At 35.9% G+C, this 19,167-nt stretch overlaps 1 protein-coding gene across 2 annotated transcripts in view; it reads right to left on the bottom strand.

Moving 5' to 3' along the window:
- SOS1 (SOS Ras/Rac guanine nucleotide exchange factor 1) overlaps positions 1 to 19,167 on the bottom strand; it is a 149,324-nt gene that overhangs the window by 69,694 nt on the left and 60,463 nt on the right. For both annotated transcript variants that reach the window (XM_023216292.1, XM_023216293.1), the window contains exons 2-6: positions 17,456 to 17,581; positions 8,245 to 8,376; positions 6,436 to 6,600; positions 4,321 to 4,530; positions 846 to 989 (exon numbers count right to left, since the gene is read on the bottom strand). In XM_023216292.1, coding sequence (XP_023072060.1) covers positions 846 to 989; positions 4,321 to 4,530; positions 6,436 to 6,600; positions 8,245 to 8,376; positions 17,456 to 17,581 — 777 coding nt within the window. The remainder of the gene's footprint in view (positions 1 to 845; positions 990 to 4,320; positions 4,531 to 6,435; positions 6,601 to 8,244; positions 8,377 to 17,455; positions 17,582 to 19,167) is intronic.

A 19,167-nucleotide genomic window follows, 5' to 3' on the forward strand; every position in this document is an offset into this window, starting at 1 on the left:
TTGAAATATCTGAGGAGTTAATGACCTGTCTTTCTATCTCATGGTATCTGAATCATCCAGATCCTGGACCTTATTGTCCTATTTACTTCATTCCTATTCTAAATAATAATGCAGTTATCACATACTGAGTAAGCTTATTATGTGAAGGTAGATAGGTAAATACTTCAGATTATTTAATTTTTCATGAAAATCCTGGTATTACAGATCGAGTATCTCTTACCCAAAATGAAGTGTTTAAGATTTCAGATTTTGGATTATTTGTATTATACCTAGTGCTTCAGCATCCCGAGTCTGAAAATTCCAAATCTGAAATGCTCCAATGAGCATTTCCTTGGAGCATCATGTTGGAATAGTTTCAGATTTTGAAGCATTTCAGATTTGGGATTTTTGGATTAGGAATACTCAACCTGCATTATCATTCTTATTTTACAAATAAAGATATGGAGGTTTAAAGAAATGAAGTAACTTGCCACTGGTCACACAACTAATAAGCAGCAGAGCTTAGACTGGAACACAAGTAATCTGACTTCAGGTGCAAGTTCTGTGGTCTCTTCCTTAATAGTCATTCATTGACTTTTCTTAACCTTTTACAGTAGGCCACTGGGTGACAGCTGTCATACTTCCCCTTGGTGGTATCTGCTTTTCTATAATTAACAAGAGACCACTTTTTCTGTTTGGTAAGATAACAGAAACATATGTTGACAATGACCCTATGGCAAAGGAGCAATAACAGATAAGTAGTGAACAATTCATATCTATGACTTTAGCTGGAAAGAAGACTCTCAATTTTAAAGTAAACATAGGCTTTTATGTAGACTTTTTGGGTATACAACTGAAGTACTTACCTCTGCTAAGTCTTCAAAGCAGCTTCCTACTAGTGGATGGGGACTGCCTTCATCTGTCATTTCTACTGTATCTTCTATATGGCCCAGTAACTTTACACTAAGTTCATGTATATCTACTATACGACTAAATATATTTTCTACATCCTGTTTGGGGGAAAACACATAAATTCAGCGAGGCTGTATTATTATAATATTAAACAAATTTTGAGCCAATAAGTCATTTTATAATCACAAAATTTAACATGGCAGATACAGTGAAAAATGTTAATGACTTACAAATATGAATAAAAGACAATTCAAGAATTCCTTCTGCAAAGATGTACAATTTGCAAATACATTTCTCTAGGTCAGTGGTCTTGTAACTTTCTGGTCTCAGGACTCCTTCACACTCTTAAAAATTATTGAAGATTCTAAAAACCTTTTGTTTATAACTATGTATTTCAATGTTTACCACATTAGAAGTTAAAAGCAAAATTTTAAAAAAATATTTAATTCATTAAAAATAATAAACCCATTATGTGTTAACATAAATAGCACTTTTATAAAAAGTAGCCAAATTTTTTTTAAACCACAATAAAAAACATTCAGCAGAAGAATGGCAATGTTTTACATTTGCAAATCTCTAACATAGCGTACTAGAAGACAGCAGGATTTTCATATCTATTTCTGCATACAATCTGTTGTGATACATTATTTTGAAGTATATGAAAAATATAGCTTTTCTGTGTAATTTTTCTATTGAGATAAAACTCATATACCATAAAATTCACTCGTTAAAAGTGTAGTTACTAGTCAGTGGTTTTCAATATTGGTTGTGCAGTCATCACCAGTATCAAATTCTAGAACATTTCATTACCACAAGAAGAAACCCTATGATTTTTCTGGAAGGTGGATAGCTAAATATCCGGTACAGTCACTCTCCATTCCTTCCCTCTCCCCAGTGCCTGGCAACCACTAATCTACTTTGTCTCTATGGATTTGCCTATTCTGGACTTTCCGTATAAGTAGAGTGACTATCCTTTTATGGTTCTTTACTAAAATTCAACAAATGATAGTTTCTTAAGGGTTAGTTGCAACATAGAATCTGAAACCATATACATTTTGTACTTTAAAATTGGTTACTATTATTTGATTTCCTTTTTTATCAGTGACTATATTTATCAAGTTGACTTTGAGGCATGGTTTATATAAGAAACTCCTATTTTAAATGTTCTTTTGGTGAGATTTTGTGTAGTTATTCACCCTTCTAACCACCAGCACAATCAAGATACAGAACCTTTTCATCATCTTAACTTCTTAAGATGTGCCCCATTTCCATCAACCCTTACTAGGCCTCACTCCCAGGAAACCTGTGATCTCCTTTTTGTCTCTATAGAAATGTCTTTTCTAGAATATTAAATAAATGGAATCATATATTGTCTTTTGTGCCTAGGTTTTTGCTTATATTTTTGAGATGCACCCATGCTGTTGCATGCATAACTATTTCTTTTTTTTTATTCCTCAGTAACATTCCACTGTATGGTCATACCACAGTTTGTTTATACATTCACCTGCTGATGGACATTTGGGTGTTTCCAGTTTGGGGCTATTACAAATAAAGCTGCTATGAACATTCATGAACCAGTTTTGTATGGACATGTTTTCATTTCTTCTGGTTAAAAACCTAGGAGTAGAATTGCTGGGCAATATGGTTAGTTTATGTTTATTGTTATAGAGAACTGCCAAACTGGCCAGGCATGGTGGCTCACGCCTGTAATCCCAGCATTTTGGGAGGCTGAGGCTGGTGGATCACTTAAGGTCAGGAGTTTGAGACCAGCCTGGCCAACATGGTAAAACCCTGCCTCTACTAAAAACACAAAAATTAGTCAGGTGTGGTGGCACACACCTGTAATCCCAGCTACACGGGAGGCTGAGGCAGGAGAATGGATTGAACCCAGGAGGCAGAGGTTGCAGTGAGCCAAGATCGCACCCCTGCACTCCAGCCTAGGCAACAGAGCAAGACTACGTCTCAAGAAAAAAAGAGAGAGAGAACTGCCAAACTGTTTTCCAAAATATACCAGTTTACATTCTCAAGTAATGTGGGAATTTTATATTCCCACAAGCAGTTGCTCCATACCCATTTCAACTTTTGGTATTGTAAGTCATTTACATTTCAGCCTCTCTAATGAGAATGTAGTAGTATGTCATGGTTTTAATTTACATTTCCCTAATGATTAGTGATGTTGAATACCTTTTGATGTGCTTTTTGGCCATTTTGGTTCTTGATTTTTGTGTCCTCAGAAACCTTTGCCTCTTCTTTACTCTTTTTGTTAAGCAACTTTATTGAAACATTGTTTAGAAACCATACAATGTATCCATTTAAAGTGAGTGATTTAATAGTCTTTAATATATTTACAGATTTGTACAACCATCACCATAATCTACTGCTTTATTTTTTAATGTTCACTCATTGCCATAGCTTGAGCCTAGTCCCAGCCTCTGTAGTGAGCACTGCTTCTCTATCAGTCATTTATGGCTGTGTGGCTACAGTTCTAGGAATTACCAGTGTGTAGCTCCTATGACAATCTCACCCATTCTCACTCAGCATTTCTTCAGGACCCAGTTAGGTTAGTTTGATTACTATAGTAAGATCAGTAATCCTTTGTCTAAGTTTCAATGTTACTAGCCCCTTCCTTTGTGCTCCCAATACTACTGCTGTCATACTTCTAATAGGGTAATTACCACATTTTACTGCAATGTATAGTTTGTATCTCTGTCTTGACTAAACTTAAGGAAAGGAACCGTTTCTTTTCTTTTCTTTTTTTTTTTTTGAGATGCAGTCTCGCTCTGTCAACTAGGTTGGAGTGCAGTGGTGCAATCTCGGCTCACTGCAAGCTCCTCCTGGGTTCACGCCATTCTCCTGCCTCAGTCTCCCGAGTAGCTGGGATTACAGGCACCCACCACCACGCCCGGCTAATTTTTTGTATTTTTAGTAGAGATGGGGTTTCACCATGTTAGCCAGGATGGTCTCGATCTCCTGACTTCGTGATCCGCCCACCTCGGCCTCCCAAAGTGCTGGGATTACAGGCGTGAGCCACCACGCCCAGCAGAACTGTTTCTTATTCATCTTTGAATCCCTGCTGCCAAGCATGGTACCTGACAATACAGTTGGCATTGATGAAGTGTAGGCTGAATGATTCAAATGACTCAAACAAAAATATCTTCCACCTAAACAAGAAGCTTTATCCTTTGGAGTACATGGACAATTCTGTGATTTCATTTTCACTTACATAATCAGTCTACTTTGTATTTTGTCTCTTAATTTCTGATGTTAAATCTCTTGAAACTGTTATAGCACTTTGTGATCATGAATTAAGTCCCACAACTTAAAAAAATTAACAAATTAGTAATCATGAACTATACAACTTCAAATTTGAAGTGGTCATGCAAATTTCACAACACATCCAATGACAGGTATATATACAATGATACTTACATTAGCTGAAAACAATTTTGAATTGGAGACAAAGGGCTCTCTAAAAACTTTTATAATTAGATTTAGTTCCCTTATATATTGTCGAATTTCTGCCATAAATGCTTTTACCAAATCATAGTAAGTTTGTTCTCCTGAGGTGGAAGGCTCTTCATCAGTTAAAGATAATATATTAATATCTTCTACATCTTGATGAAACATATCCATCAATACCTAGTCAGAGATATAAAAAAAAGTAATAAAATATGAAGCTTTCGTCAAATTTGACGTGAAATGCTCTAAGTTCTCTGAATAAAGTTCTTAAATGATAAAAAAGCAAACAAGCAAATTTCTCCTCTTGGATATATTGCCAGCATTCCTCCACAGCTTCTCTAAAACAGAATTCAACATCTGATATCACTTACTACACTCCTCCAAGTTCTCTATCACTACTAGTATTTATCTGTCTGTCTCTCTTGTTAACCTATTACTTACAATGTGTTTCCAGATCCTGTCTTTAATTTCTCTGACTTGGTTTTCTCTGTTTTATACCCTGCCATCATCACTTTATTCCATGGCCTCAGTATCTCATATTTAAATAATTTTTATAGCCTTCTATTTGGCCTATTTTCCTACATTTGTTGGGAATTGGTCAAAATAAGCTTTTATTTTCTGCAAGAAGTCTACTGTTACTAATCTTGCTAGAACACATCTTTCCCCTTCTTGCGAACTTCTACAGCATCATATCTCTGTAACACAATAAAATATTTTATCTTGCGTGCTTTCTGATTGTTTCATGTATATAAGTATACCTTCATTAACTCTGGAGCCTTGTTTTATATATACTTCTCTTGCATCTCCTCCCTGTGTAAACATGTAGTAGGTACTCAAAAATATTTTATTTATCTGAATCATTAAAAAGTATCAAGTATTTCATATTCGTGTCTAGATAATAATTTTTTAAAACTAAATACTTATTCATTTAAAAATACCCAAACATTTGAAATTCTTCTTCAAATCAGGTGGGTTTTTTCACTCTATATGGCCACATTCTCAAAGAACAAATAAATACTAAAACATAATTTAGTGGAATCAGTAATCAGAAATAATACTCCAAATCAGTAAGAGTATAATGAGGAAAATGGAATGAAATGTTTCATCAGAAAATATTTTCCTTTCTGCAAAGTTGTTTCCGCAAAATGAACATCCTTAGGTAATGACGAAAAGCTTTAGACTCAGAGAGACCTGGAGTTCAAGTCTAGGCTTTGAAACTTCTCAGAAAATTCTGGACCAATTTCTTTATCCCTGTGAATTTCAGTCTCCTTTTTATAAAATGTAGATAAGATCACTCACCTTAGAGGAATATCATAAGGACCAACGGAGATATGCCACATATATGCCTAACCTTCAATAAGTGTTTGCTCTTATTATTATTATTGTAAAACCACAAAGTAGTATCTGAAGAAAGCCAGGTGCCAAAGTAAAACTATTGTTTTGAGGTTTTACATTTTGAAAAATTGTTTTTAAGTAAATCCATAACCTTATAATCTTTCAGTCCAAATAAATTTTAAGAAATTTACTATCAGCCAGGTGCGGTGGCTCAAGCCTGTAATTCCAGCACTTTGGGAGGCCGAGGCAGTCAGGAGTTTGAGATCAGCCTGACAAACATAGTGAAACCCTGTCTCTACTAAAAATACAAAAAAATAAGTTGGCCATGGTGGCATGTGCCTGTAATCCCAGCTACTCAGGAGGCTGAGGCAGGAGAATCGCCTGAATCCAGGAGGCGGAGGTTGCAGTGAGCCAAGATTGTGCCACTGCACTCCAGCCTGGGCGACAGAGCGAGATTCCATCTCAAAAAAAAGAAAAGAAAAAAAGAAATTATCTATTAAGAGATTACTCTAATTAACCCTAGTTGCAACAGCACAGAAGAAAAAAACTGCATGACATATTTAAACACATTTTAATATTATATATCTAATATCTTATTTCTTTAAAGTGGTATCTTGAGTCCCTGCTATTAGGTTACTGGAGATATTCCCCAACACGTAGTACAACTTTATTCTACATGAACAGTATGTTAGCATTTAATAAGTCATAAAAAGAAACTTAAGAAAAAAATATAAAAGCTCAGTTTCCTACCTTGTCAGCACACATTGCCACTTTAATATCTTGTTTTGTAATTTCATAATGCCGTATATTTCTTACATAATTCCCAACCAGCTTTAAAATGTCTGCAGAAATGTATTCTAAGACTGCTACTATGTAAACAGAAACCTGATGGTCAATTTTATAACCTAGGACCTCCTGCAAAATTAAAAGAAAAGTATGTTTAAACATCATATACTGTAAATTTAACACACTGATTAAAAATAAAAAACATATTTGCAACTTAGCTTACACTTTTTTCCTGAGGCCTGTGCTTACCAACAATATTTAATTTTAAGTGGTTCAACAATGAATAATATATGTATTACTATTGAAAATGTAAGCTAAGAAAAGGCAAGGCAAAATTACCTCTAATGATGTAAAATACTTAAGCAGCAGAGATTACAAATAGATAATCCCTAACCTATAAAGAAAGACCCAAGTTTGGAGAAGGGAGTAAATGCTTTTTGTTACCTAATTCAGAATACCTGGAAGTAACTACAACAAACAAGTTTTTTCTTTTACAAAAAATGAGAGTTAATATATTATTGGTATCTAGGAATCTCTACCAGGCTTATACTTTTATCTTTTCCAAGGGAAGATGGGCTCCCCCAAACCATAGTGGGCACATTCCTGATATAACCCTGGCAATTTCTATGAAAACAAAATTCATGTTATGTCCTACTGAATAATGGTTGCTATTAAGAAAATGTTAAATAGCCCTAGTATTAGACTTCAAAGAGAATACGGGCTTTTGTGGGACTGGTCTGTTCATACAGAATAACAAAATCTATTTTCCAAACAACTCATTTAAAAAACAACAACTTTGAAATAAGAAGTTCGTTACAAACTGGAGACAGGCTGCATTTACCTTTTAGGGTATATAAAAACTATTAAGTGTATCATGATAAAGGTGTATTAAAATAAATTGAAATGATATTCACAATTAGCACATAAAACTCAAAATTTAGGATTATTAACATAGTATTCATATACCTCAATTTAATTCTCTTAGAATACAATTCAATGTATGACCAATGAAAATCATGAAGAGAATGATGAAGTAGTTTTCCATAAGACAGATATTTCTATTCAAACAGTTGAATGCAAAATACAACCTTAAAACTCATTCAAGTGTTTAACTTTAAATTTTGGAAAACATCAAGCAAACCTGAACTTTCTGACACTATCACTTAGAGTCTTGTGAACTTGGCCTAGAAGTTACTTAATCACTTTCTGCCTCTGTCACTTCATTTACAAACTATGGATAATAACAACTTTGTTGAGTAATAAAACTCAGACAATGTATACAAGTATTAACATTTTGTCCATAGAGATTTAACTGACTGATTTATTTACACGGTAAGTAGGACTGGAGAGTTTAGGTGATCTTTTTGTTCAGAGATTACACATAGCCTTATGGCCTTTTCACAGAGGTCTCTACACAAAGTATTAACATCAAAAGGATTTATAGGAACACAGGTCTAACCAACAAGAGGAGTTTTATAAATTCTCTTTGTGGTCCTAATTACATCTGAGATAAACAAAATCCACAGTAACTTTCTTAGTCCTCTCAACTTGCTTATTACTATTGATATGAAATTACTTTAAATCATGTTGCCCAGTTTATATTTTCTTATTATCATAGCATCCCCTCCCACCACATAAATCTCTGGAAAACTTAGAATGAGATAATTTTACTCTTAAGTTGACTCAATTATCCATAAAATATATTCTTATTGTATAAAATTGGTGGGTTTTATTTTTTCCTTAAAAGGCAAGAAGGCAGTATTTCAGCATTACCTTTAATAAAGGATGGATTTTTTCTACTGGGAGAGATAAAGGGTTTCTTCGCTTCCTCTTTTCAATAGCTGATTGGGCATCAGCTATTGCCCACTTATCAATTGGATGAGGGAAACTTTTTTGAACACGTTCCTTGGAAAATAGGAAAACAACAACTAAGCAAATATATCAAATAGTGCTCTTCACTTAAAATTTACTTTTAAAATCAAAGAATACCAAAAGTAGAGCCTTTCATATGTGGTATAATTTACATTACAAACATATTGAAGCTAAGAGAAAACAGTAATTGTCAATGTATTAGTTCCTTAATTAGGCAATAAGAGACTAAACATTCTTTCTATTATCTAGGGGGAATATCACATCCTAAATTTCAACTTCACTGTGATAAAGCTAATTACAAGAATGAGTAGAAGCTACCTGAAATAGTACTTGTATAAAATTTCAAGGAACACCACCCAAGATCAAGAAGTAAATATCTAAATCCAGTTCTCACTCATCCTTACTTTCAGTACTAATTACATGCAGCATTTTTCAAGTGGAAACCTCTATGAATATTCTTTACCAACCATGCAAAGGCACTTCAGAACTATTTACAAATCATGGAAAGCAACGGTTTGCATTGGTGACAGCAATTTTAATACACTGTAGTTTCTTTAAAGTCCTCCCATAGTCATTCGTTTTTAACAAAATACTTCAATTTAATTTCCAGAAATTCTTTAGTTAAAATTTCCACTGAGAGTGAAAGAACTCAGGTTACTAACACAGTTGAATTTCCTTCCTTATTAAACTAATTCACTTCAAAAAGGCGCTTTCATCCTCTCAAAACTTTTAAAAATCCACTTGCAGGATAGCATAACTAAAACCAGTAGAGGTCGCTATTACATAACTTTTACACATGTTTTGAATAATGAGTATTCAACTAGTATAAACCAGATGAAATTAAACATCATCCTTAATTATAAATCTGAATAAAAAGTTTTAATTATTTGCTAGTAAAATGGAAAATAAAAAAGTGTGATGCCCTGTGATGTCCTTGGTGGTGAGAGGAGTGGAGAACACAATGATTCTTGGAAATCTTAAGAGCAAATGTATAAATTGAGGGGTGTAATCCATTCAATTTTAATAAATTTTATCTTCATCTATGTCCAAGGCTAAATCAGCTTCCAAATAAAGTTATTTTAATTCTAATTAATCGAATTAGAAGCATGTTGAAAGAAATTATAGCAGTTAAAAATGGGGTTTACAAACCTTTTCAACTGTCTGGTTGAAAAGCTATTTGCCAGGACACCAGCCTCATGCAGTAAAAGGCAATACAAAGGTCCAAATATGGAGGAGGCATCGCAGGTGAAAAAGGAGAAAAGGGAAGGGGTAAAGGGAGAGAAAGGAACATCCAAAACAAGAATTCTTTTCTTTTTTCCAAGTTTATTTTACAGACTTGTTAATTCAAAAATGACAAGATATTTAGGACTAACTTACGTAGTTTTCAGTTAAAATGTTTTATAGTGATGGGTTTAACCCATTATTAACTAAGTGTAACTATGGCAGGTTCACCTTAAAATTGTTGCTGCCAAACTTCCTGTGGTCAGAGGCCTTGAGGAAGCAAGCTCCATGGCCACCATAGATAACCCATTCCTGAAAGTTTTTCATAAACCCCGATTTGTTATTTTTAAAATTTTATAAGCAGCTTACACGTATAGAAAATGATTCTCCAGTCCACCATCACATATGTAATCACTGACCGTGTGAGGTGTCTCAGCTGGGGTTTGGCTGTGTGTGTGTGTGTTTTACAAAATATGTATGGTTTCTGTTCAGCTCTTTTCAGTTAACAGATGAACTTTTGTATCATTAAATATTTTGAGAACATGAAAAAAAAAAAAAACAAAAAAAAAAAACAAACCTAATAATGCTATGACCCTGTGGCTTTCCAACATTTTTTAAAACCCCAACTCATTGTAAGAATAAATTTTCAACACATTTTTACATTATACCATAAAATACTGCACACACAGTCAAATGAAGCAACGTTTCCTAAAACAAACCTGTCCTTATTATATGTAGCACACTGGCATTTTCTATTCTGTTTTTATTTATATATTTATTTATTTTGAGACAGAGTCTTGCTCTGTTGCCCAGGCTGGAATGCAGTGGTGCAATCTCAGCTCACTGCAACTACCACTCCCAGGTTCAAGTGATTCTCCCGCCTCAGCCTCCCCAGTAGCTGGGATTACAGGCGTGTGCTATCATGCCCAGTTAATTTTTGTATTTTTAGTAGAGATGGGTTTCCCCATGTTGGCCAGGCTGGTCTTGAACTCCTGACCTCAGGTGATCCGCCCACCTAAGCCTCCCAAAGTGCTGGGATTACAGGTGTGAGCCACTGTGCCCGGCCTGTTTTATTTTTTAAAATGAGGGTTGGGCAATGCACTAAAGTAATTTTATGACTTACTAATGGCCATGACCTGGAGTCTAAAAACACTGGTGCACAGTGTAGATATAAAAGCAGTAGAAAAAAGTAAAAATAAAAAAATAAAAGCAATAGAAGAGGACAGAAGTTGAACTCAACCTGACAATTGATTCTAAATAGATTTACATGTCTTTGAAAAAAAAAAATCACCAGTGATGGAATTACAGAGACTAACTGTAGGAAGGGGTTGCGGTAGAAGAAAAAGAAAACAGAACAGCAATCCCTGTCCATATCAATTATGTCTACCTTGTTTTGAGGAAGGAAAGAAGAGGAAAGAAAATTTCGAATGATTTTTAAAAAGGCAAAGTGGTAATAATGAAGCACAGCACATTTTAAACTTACTTACAAGGGTATTAATGAAATCAAATTACCAAATACATACTTAGGAGATAATGCCAAGGGTCAAAATGCATGTGGAAAAATTCATAGGTTTTTTTTTTTTTTTTTAAAAGGTGTTTCGAATGTGGAAGACGCCAAACTGAAGGAATTACTTTATTTCTTGTAGTGGCAAATTTATAATTTTATAGCAAAATAAAATTTCTTTCACAAATATTTTATATTTCTTTTTATTTATTTTGAGGGGGAAAAGGGTCTTGCTCTATCACGCGGGCTGGAGTGCAATGATGCGATCATAGCTCACTGGAGCCTCAAACTCCTGGGCTTCAGTGATCCCCCCTGCCTCCACCTCCCAAGTAGCTGGGACTATATGTATGTGCCCCCACGTCCAGCTAATTTTTTTATTTTTAGTAGAAAGGAGACCTTTCTACGTTGCCCAGGCTACTCTGGAACTCCTGAGCTCAAAGTGATCCTTCTCCCTTGGCCTCCCAAAGTACTGGGATTACACACATGAGCCACTGCACTCAGGCCTTAATGTATTTTTAAAAAGAAGCCCAAGGAGGACTGATCAATGAAAGAGTCATGAATTAGAATACTATTACTCTCCTAATTTCAAGATTAATAATTTTATTTGTATTAAATGAGAAACTCTATTAATATCTAGTACCTTTGGGAAACATTAATGAGATACAGAGCTAAGTTTGAGATTCACCTCTATTATTAGCAGAATGCTGTTTTTTCCTTTACATAATAAATAGGTTTAAAAAGATAATCTTGACCAAACCCAATACAAATATTCTAGGTCCTATATAAATTCCTACATATGTACTTCAGTTAAAAAAAATTCAGATCCCCATATACTTTGGTATGTGTGGGAGAAATTTGTTTCTGTTTAGAAAGGTAGAAAATATGGATAAATTATTTGGGGAATCTAAATGTTAATGGAAAGCGTATTACAAATTATAGGGACTTGGCTGCGTGTGGTGGCTCATGCCTGTAATCCCAGCACTTTGGGAGGCTGAGGTGGGCGGATTGCTTGAGGTCAGGAGTTCAAGACCAGCCTGGCCAATATGGTGAAAACCTGTCTTTACTAAAAATACAAAAATTAGCCAGGCATGCTGGTGCACGCTTGTAGTCCCAGCTACTCAGGAGGCTGAGGCATGATAATCGCTTGAACCTGGGAGACGGAAGTTGCAGTGAGCTGAGATCATACCACTGCACTCCAGCCTGGGTGACAGAGCGAGTCTCCGTCTCAAAAAAAAAAGAAAGAAAAAAAAAGAAAAGAAAAGAAAGAAAGAAAGAAATTACAAGGACTCTTTAGGATTCCAAGGGAAAAAAGCTAAAGAAAAAAAATGAATGGAAAAAGAAATCAGACATTTTACATTTTACGATGAAGGGCTAATGACAAGAAAAAGTCTAAGATAAATGAGTTAAAAAAAAAAAAGCCTGAGATGAATGAGGAAAAGAAAAACGTATCAGTGTCCTAAGAAATCAAAGCTGGTTGAACCACCACACCAGCCAAATTTATTTATTCCTTACATTGACTGTGCATGTATATCATGTACAACATGATGATGCTTGGAAGTACATATACACTGTGGAATGGCTAAATCTAGCTAATTAACAAATGCATTACCTCACATAGTTATTTTTGTGGTGAGAACAATCAATATCCACTCTTAGCATAGACCAGAAAGGGAAGGAATAACAAAGGAAATCAGTCTAGTCAAGTAAAGAACAAGTACAATTATGAAAGGACAAGACCTAAGAAATTAAAGACTATACTTTACTGGGGTCATAACACAGGAAAAAAAATATTAGCTTTTGCCTCTATTTTTTCAAAGTTTAAATACAGAAAATTATACTTATTATAAAAGAGGGAAAAATAAACCAGATTGGAGCAATTTTTATACTATCTTTTAACATTTGAATTAATTGGAATCAACAGAGCCAAATAATATATACCCTTCTTCTGCATTCCCAAAGCATTAAAATATATATAATACAGTGGGCCTTCCATATCCATGGTTCTGCATCTGTGGATTCAACCAACCGCAGATCAAAAATATTTAAAAAAAATTAAAAAAATACAAAATTTAAAATACAATGTAATAACTATTTACATATAATTCAATTTTTTTTTAAGAGTTAGAGTTTCACTCTGTCACCCAGACTGAAGTGCACTGGCACGATCACAGCTTACTGTAGCCTTGAACTCTTGGGCTCAAGTGATCCTCCCACCTCAGCCTCCTGAGTAGGTGGGAGTACAGGCACAAGTCACTACACTTGGCAGCATTTACTTTGTATTAGGTATTGTAAGTATTCTAGAGATGATTTAAAGCATATGGGAGGGTGTTCATTAGTTATATGCAAATACTATGCCATTTAATATAAGGGACTTGAGTGTCCATGGATTTTGGTATCTTCAGGCAGCAGCCCACAGCCAATCCCCCACAGAAACTGAGGCACGACTCTACTCCCTTATTCATCTGCAACACTGCCTGATGGTAAATACTAATATATTGGCAGTACAGATTAGTGATTACTGGCTACAACAATAAAACAAAATTCCACTCATTTGGACTATGATATAATTTGTGATAATCTGTAGTACAATTTACCAAAACTTTTTAATTACCATCAGCAAAATATGTATGCACAATCCATCTATTTTCAAGCACTTTTGAAGCACCCATTTTCCCAAAACTATAGGGCAACTAAAAATCACTCTTAGACATATCCCCTAGGAGCTACCAAATTTAGTAATTGCTACCATACTTTGAATTATGCTTATACTTTAAAGCAAAGTGTATTTTTTAAACATTTTTTTTTCAAACTTCTTCTTTTTTCCTTTTAGACAGGGTCTCACTCTGTCAGGAGTGCAGTGGCGCGATCACAGCTTACTGCAGCATCAACCTCCTGGGCTCAGGCAATCCTCCCACCTCAACCTCTCAGGTGGCTGGGACCACAGGCATGTACCCCCATAGCCAGCTAATTTTTTGTATGTTTAGTAGAGACAAGGTTTTGCCATGTTGCCCAGGCTGGTCCTGAACTCTTGGGCTCAGGCAATCTGCCCACGTTGGCCTCCCAAAGTGCTGGGATTACAGGTGTGAACCACCACACCAGCCAAATTTATTTATTCCTTACATTGACTGTGCATGTATATCATGTACAACATGATGATGCTTGGAAGTACATATACACTGTGGAATGGCTAAATCTAGCTAATTAACAAATGCATTACCTCACATAGTTATTTTTGTGGTGAGAACAATCAATATCCACTCTTAGCATTTTCAAGAATACAATATACCATCATTAACTATAGTCACCATGCTGTACAATAGGATCTCTTGAACTTATTCCTCCTAACTGTAAATATGTATTCTTTGAATGAATCTTCCCCAATTCCCTTTCTCTCCAATCAATACAGCCTCTGAGAACCATTATGAAGTGTATTCTTTAGAAAGATTTTTAAATGTGTATATTCTGCTAATTCAGATTGATCTATTTTTAAAATACATTTTTTTCTTTTTTCTTTTTTTTGAGATGGATCTTGCTCTGTCACCCAGGCTGGAGTACAATGGTGCAATCTTGGCTCACTGCAACTTCTGCCTCCCAGGTTCAAGCAGTTCTCCTGCCTCAGCCTCCTGAGGAGTTGGGATTACAGGTGCCTGCCACCACGCCCAGCTAATTTTTTGTATTTTTTTTTCTTTTAGTAGAGATGGGGTTTCACCATGTTGGCCAGGCTGTTCTCAAACTCCCAACCTTAGGTTATCTGCCTGCTTCGGCCTTCCAAAGCGCTGGGATTACAGGTGTGGGCCACTACGCCCAGCCTCTAAATACATTTCTCTTATGTGACCCTCAAAACTTAAGAAAAATATTTTATGACTCATCACAAAACATACTTAGGGCTTGCTAAATTTAGGGACCTTATTATTTTAATAGAAAGTTTTGTAAGTGTATTAAAGAAATACTGAATCCTAGTGAATGAGGAAAATGGAAAATTATTTCCTGATAAAAGAATATAAGACACCATTTGCTATGGTCCAAATGTTTGTGCCCCTCCCAAATTCATGTTAAAACCTAAACCCCACTGTGGTGGTATTGAGAGGTATTAACATCACTCTTCCATTCTCATGTAATGTCCTGCTACCATTCTGTCCAACTTTATGGTTTATATTAGGGACACACAAAATACCCTGGCCTCTTAATTCCATAAACACCTCATCTTGGGGACCTTCACCCCTGGTCTAGCCACATCCTGCTTTGTAACTATGTTACTTAATGAAATCTTACATTCAAACAACTCTTTCTCTCAGCTCAATCTATTATATTTCTCTCTTTCAGATGTCCTAATGTTATCAGTTCTCTGACCTTACTGAGAACTCTAGTACCCTATTCTCTCCATGTTTTTCCATTATATGTGCCCTCTCCTACCTGGTATTAGAATGCATGCTCAAAAAGCCAGACTTTCTGGTTAAAAGTCTTGGCTTCACTACTTAATAACTATGACCTTGGGCAGGTTATTCAACCTCTCTGTGCTTCAGTTTCCACATTCATTCATTCAACTTATATTTCTGAGTGTCTTCTCTGTGCCAGATATTGTTCCAGGTGCTGGTGATTCAACAGTGAACAAGAAAAAAAAAAAAAAAATCCGTGGAGCTTACATTCTAGTAGGGAAAAAATCAATACCATCTTGATGGGATTATTACAAAGTTTAAATGAAATATAAAGCATGAAAGTGTTCAGACTAGTGCATAATACTATAAATCAAACCGATCAGCTATTATCACATTTCACTTTTTTCCTTATCCAATTTTGATTCAGTGATGCTCTTCTCAGCAGTTTCTCATTGGATGTGCCTGTCTATCAATCCCTCAGCTTCAGGGGAGCAGGACAAGGCCTGAGGTTGCTAGAGATTACTTCCTACCCAATCACTGTGTGCCATAAAAACATTACATTCTACGTGTGTTGTGTCCTGAAAAGGTTGCAAAGCGCTGCTATTACCAGTTTTTACAATTCCCTTGCCCTACTGTTCTGCTGCTATACATCCATGAGGAAACATCATTCAGTCCAACTATCTTTTTTTGTGCTCACACTTGAGTGCTGCAAAAGCAAAGTCACAGAAACTCAAAGATTTGAACTACTATACACTTGAAGTCATTAAAGTCAAATGTCCTTCATCATTGCCAGAGAACTCTTTCTATTTCTAGCTGTATCTCCCATTTTCTACAGTTGGTACTTCAAACCTTTTCTTCTCTCCAACTTTCGACTCCTTCCGAACTCAGTTTAGATATATCTTCTTCTTGGAAGCTATCCCAAACCCCAAAGCCTCTATCAGTTGCCCCTTTCATGGTTTCCCATATACTCCTTACTCATAGAATATCACATTATGTTACTGACTACATATCTATCTGTATCTCCATTAAATCATAAGCCCTAAAAAGACAGGGGCCATATCATCTTTGTAAGAGATTATAGAACCTCCTTCCTAGGTGTTTAGATGATTCCCTCTCTCTCAATTGCTAAGAAATAATTCACTTACCACTTAAAATACATGTAACAACTGAAGATCAAAACATTAACAGAAATGTTTTTGGAAGGTTAGCTGGCTTTAATAAAAGAAATGCTTGGACATATGCCACTCCTAAAAGTATGGGTATATCATTCTATCATCAAGAAATTGTTCGGTTTAGCTTACAAACAAAAAATGAATAGTTTAACAGCTAGAATATATACAAACTATCATATATGCAATACAGGCTGATTATCCCTAATCCAAAAATCCAAAATCTGAAACTTTTAGCTTCTTTTTTTTTTTTTTTTTAGACAGGGTTCCACTCTTTCATTCAGGGCTTACTGGAGCTTCCATCTCCTGGGCTCAAGTGATCCTTGTGTCTCAGCCTCCTGAGTAGCTGGCACATGCCACTATGGCTAGCTAATTAAAAACAAATTTTTTTTTTTAAGAGATGGGGTCTCACTTTGTTTCCCAGGCTGGTCTCAAACTCCTGGGCTCAAGTGATCCTTCCGCTTTGGCCTCCCAAAGTGCTCGGACTATATAGACTTGAGCCACTATATCAGGCCAAAATTAAAAACTTCTAGATGCTGACATTATGCTCACTGGAACACTTCAGAGTTTGGGTTTTTGGATTTGGGATGCTCAGCCAGTAAGTATACAGCAAATATTCAAAAAAAAAAAAACAAAAAACAAAAAAAACCCCTCAAAATCTAAAACACTTCTGTTCCCAAGCATTCTGGATAAGGGACACTCAACCTGTAAAGAGTAAAATCCAGGCTGCATTTTCTTATATACCATATATATATATGGAGCAAATTCTTTCCCCCTTCACTGACATTACAACCAACACACAAATTAGATATAAAGTAAATACAAGACAACATTTGTCATACCTCTACATCTGAAGCACTTCGGGGCTGAGCTTGGCATAGCATATTTAATAATTGCAAAATTAATTCTTCAACATACTGAAGAGCATCATCATTAGACTCGAGAGTAGGATGAACTTGCCCCTGGACCTATAAACAAAAAGCAAAGTAATTAAAATGTGGGTTCCATATCATTAAACAAATTTTTAAAACTTTAAAAAATGTGGGTTTGTGGCCTGGCATGGTGGCTCATGCCTGTAATCCCAGCACTCCAGGAGACTGAGGCGGACAGATCACCTGAGTTCAGGAGTTTGGGACCAGCCTGGCCAACATGGTGAACCCCCATCTCCACTAAAAATACAAAAATTACCCAGGTGTGGTGGCGTGCGTCTGTAATCCCAGCTATCCAGGAGGCTGAGGCAGGAGAATTGCTGGAACGCAGGAGGCAGAGGCTGCAGTGAGCCAAGATCATGCTACTGCACTCCAGCCTGGGGGACAGAGCAAGACTCTTGTCTCAAAAAAAAAAAAAAAAAAAAAAAAAGTGGATTTGTACTTAAAAATGTGGTCTGGCTTGCAAGCACATATTTGAATGATACTGACCTAGAAGTCAGGAGTTCTCAACCCTTTTTCCCAGTCACATGCTTATATGTTCCTGGAGATCCAGTTTACCTAAATAATTTCAGCATGTTTTTTCTCATACTGTGGTTACAATACATTGCAGAAATGGGGAAAGGGAGAGGCTGAGGTGATGATAAAAGATACAGTTTATATGATTTTTGCCAGGAACCAGTTAGAACATTTATTCAACATTCTGCTTGGGCAAAACTGAACTCCTATGGGCCTCTGACTGTTGTTTAATTTTACCATTCCTAATAAATGATAAAATCCAGGAAGAGCATGTCTCATCAAATTCACCAGTGTATCTATGGCAGCAAGCACTATGCAGGGCACGCATATTACAAGCTTGATAAATTTAAATAATATTTGTGAACACAAAGTCACCCTATATCAAAGGACACAAAATTTGTGACTGTCTATACTTTAGGAATATTGGTGGGCTAATAATCTTTACCTTCTTTCTCCTCAATCATTTCTTTAATTTTTTTTTTTTTTTAATTAAAAGTTTTACTTAAGAGTCCACACTGGAAAGCAGCCTTGACCATTTCTTCAGTTGAATCTCAGGCCAGTGGCCTCTATAAAGCTTGCATGTTAATAAACAGCATGATAGTCTTTACTTGCATCCCTTTGTTCCTTACTAAATAAATGGCAAAAAAAAAAGACAGTACCAGGAGAGAAACACTAACATGTTCCGAAACATGCTCAACTCTCCAACAGGTAGGTAGGGCACTTACTGGATGAAAGTGCACAGTACTCACTGGCTAAGGGCACACAATATGGCCTGTCCTACTACACTTCAATAATTGAGAGGGTGTGACAGCCTCAGTGTACAGGGAAAATTTTATAAACAGTGTACTAGACTGGGTGTGGTGGCTAATGCCTGTAATCCTAACACTTTGAGGCTGACTAATGAGGAACGGTTAAGGCCAGGAGTTCAGGACCAGCCTAGGCAACACAGGGAAAACCTGTCTCTACCAAAAAAAAAAAAAAAAAGCCCAGTAGGGTGGCACATGCCTGTAGTAGTCCCCACCTACTCCAGAGGCTGAGGTGGAAGAATCACTTAAATCCAGGATGCCAGGGCTGCGGTAAGCTATGATTACACCACTGTACTCCAGCCT

The sequence above is a fragment of the Piliocolobus tephrosceles genome, chromosome 15, assembly GCF_002776525.5.
Source record: "Piliocolobus tephrosceles isolate RC106 chromosome 15, ASM277652v3, whole genome shotgun sequence".
In the NCBI taxonomy this organism is placed as follows: domain Eukaryota; kingdom Metazoa; phylum Chordata; class Mammalia; order Primates; family Cercopithecidae; genus Piliocolobus; species Piliocolobus tephrosceles.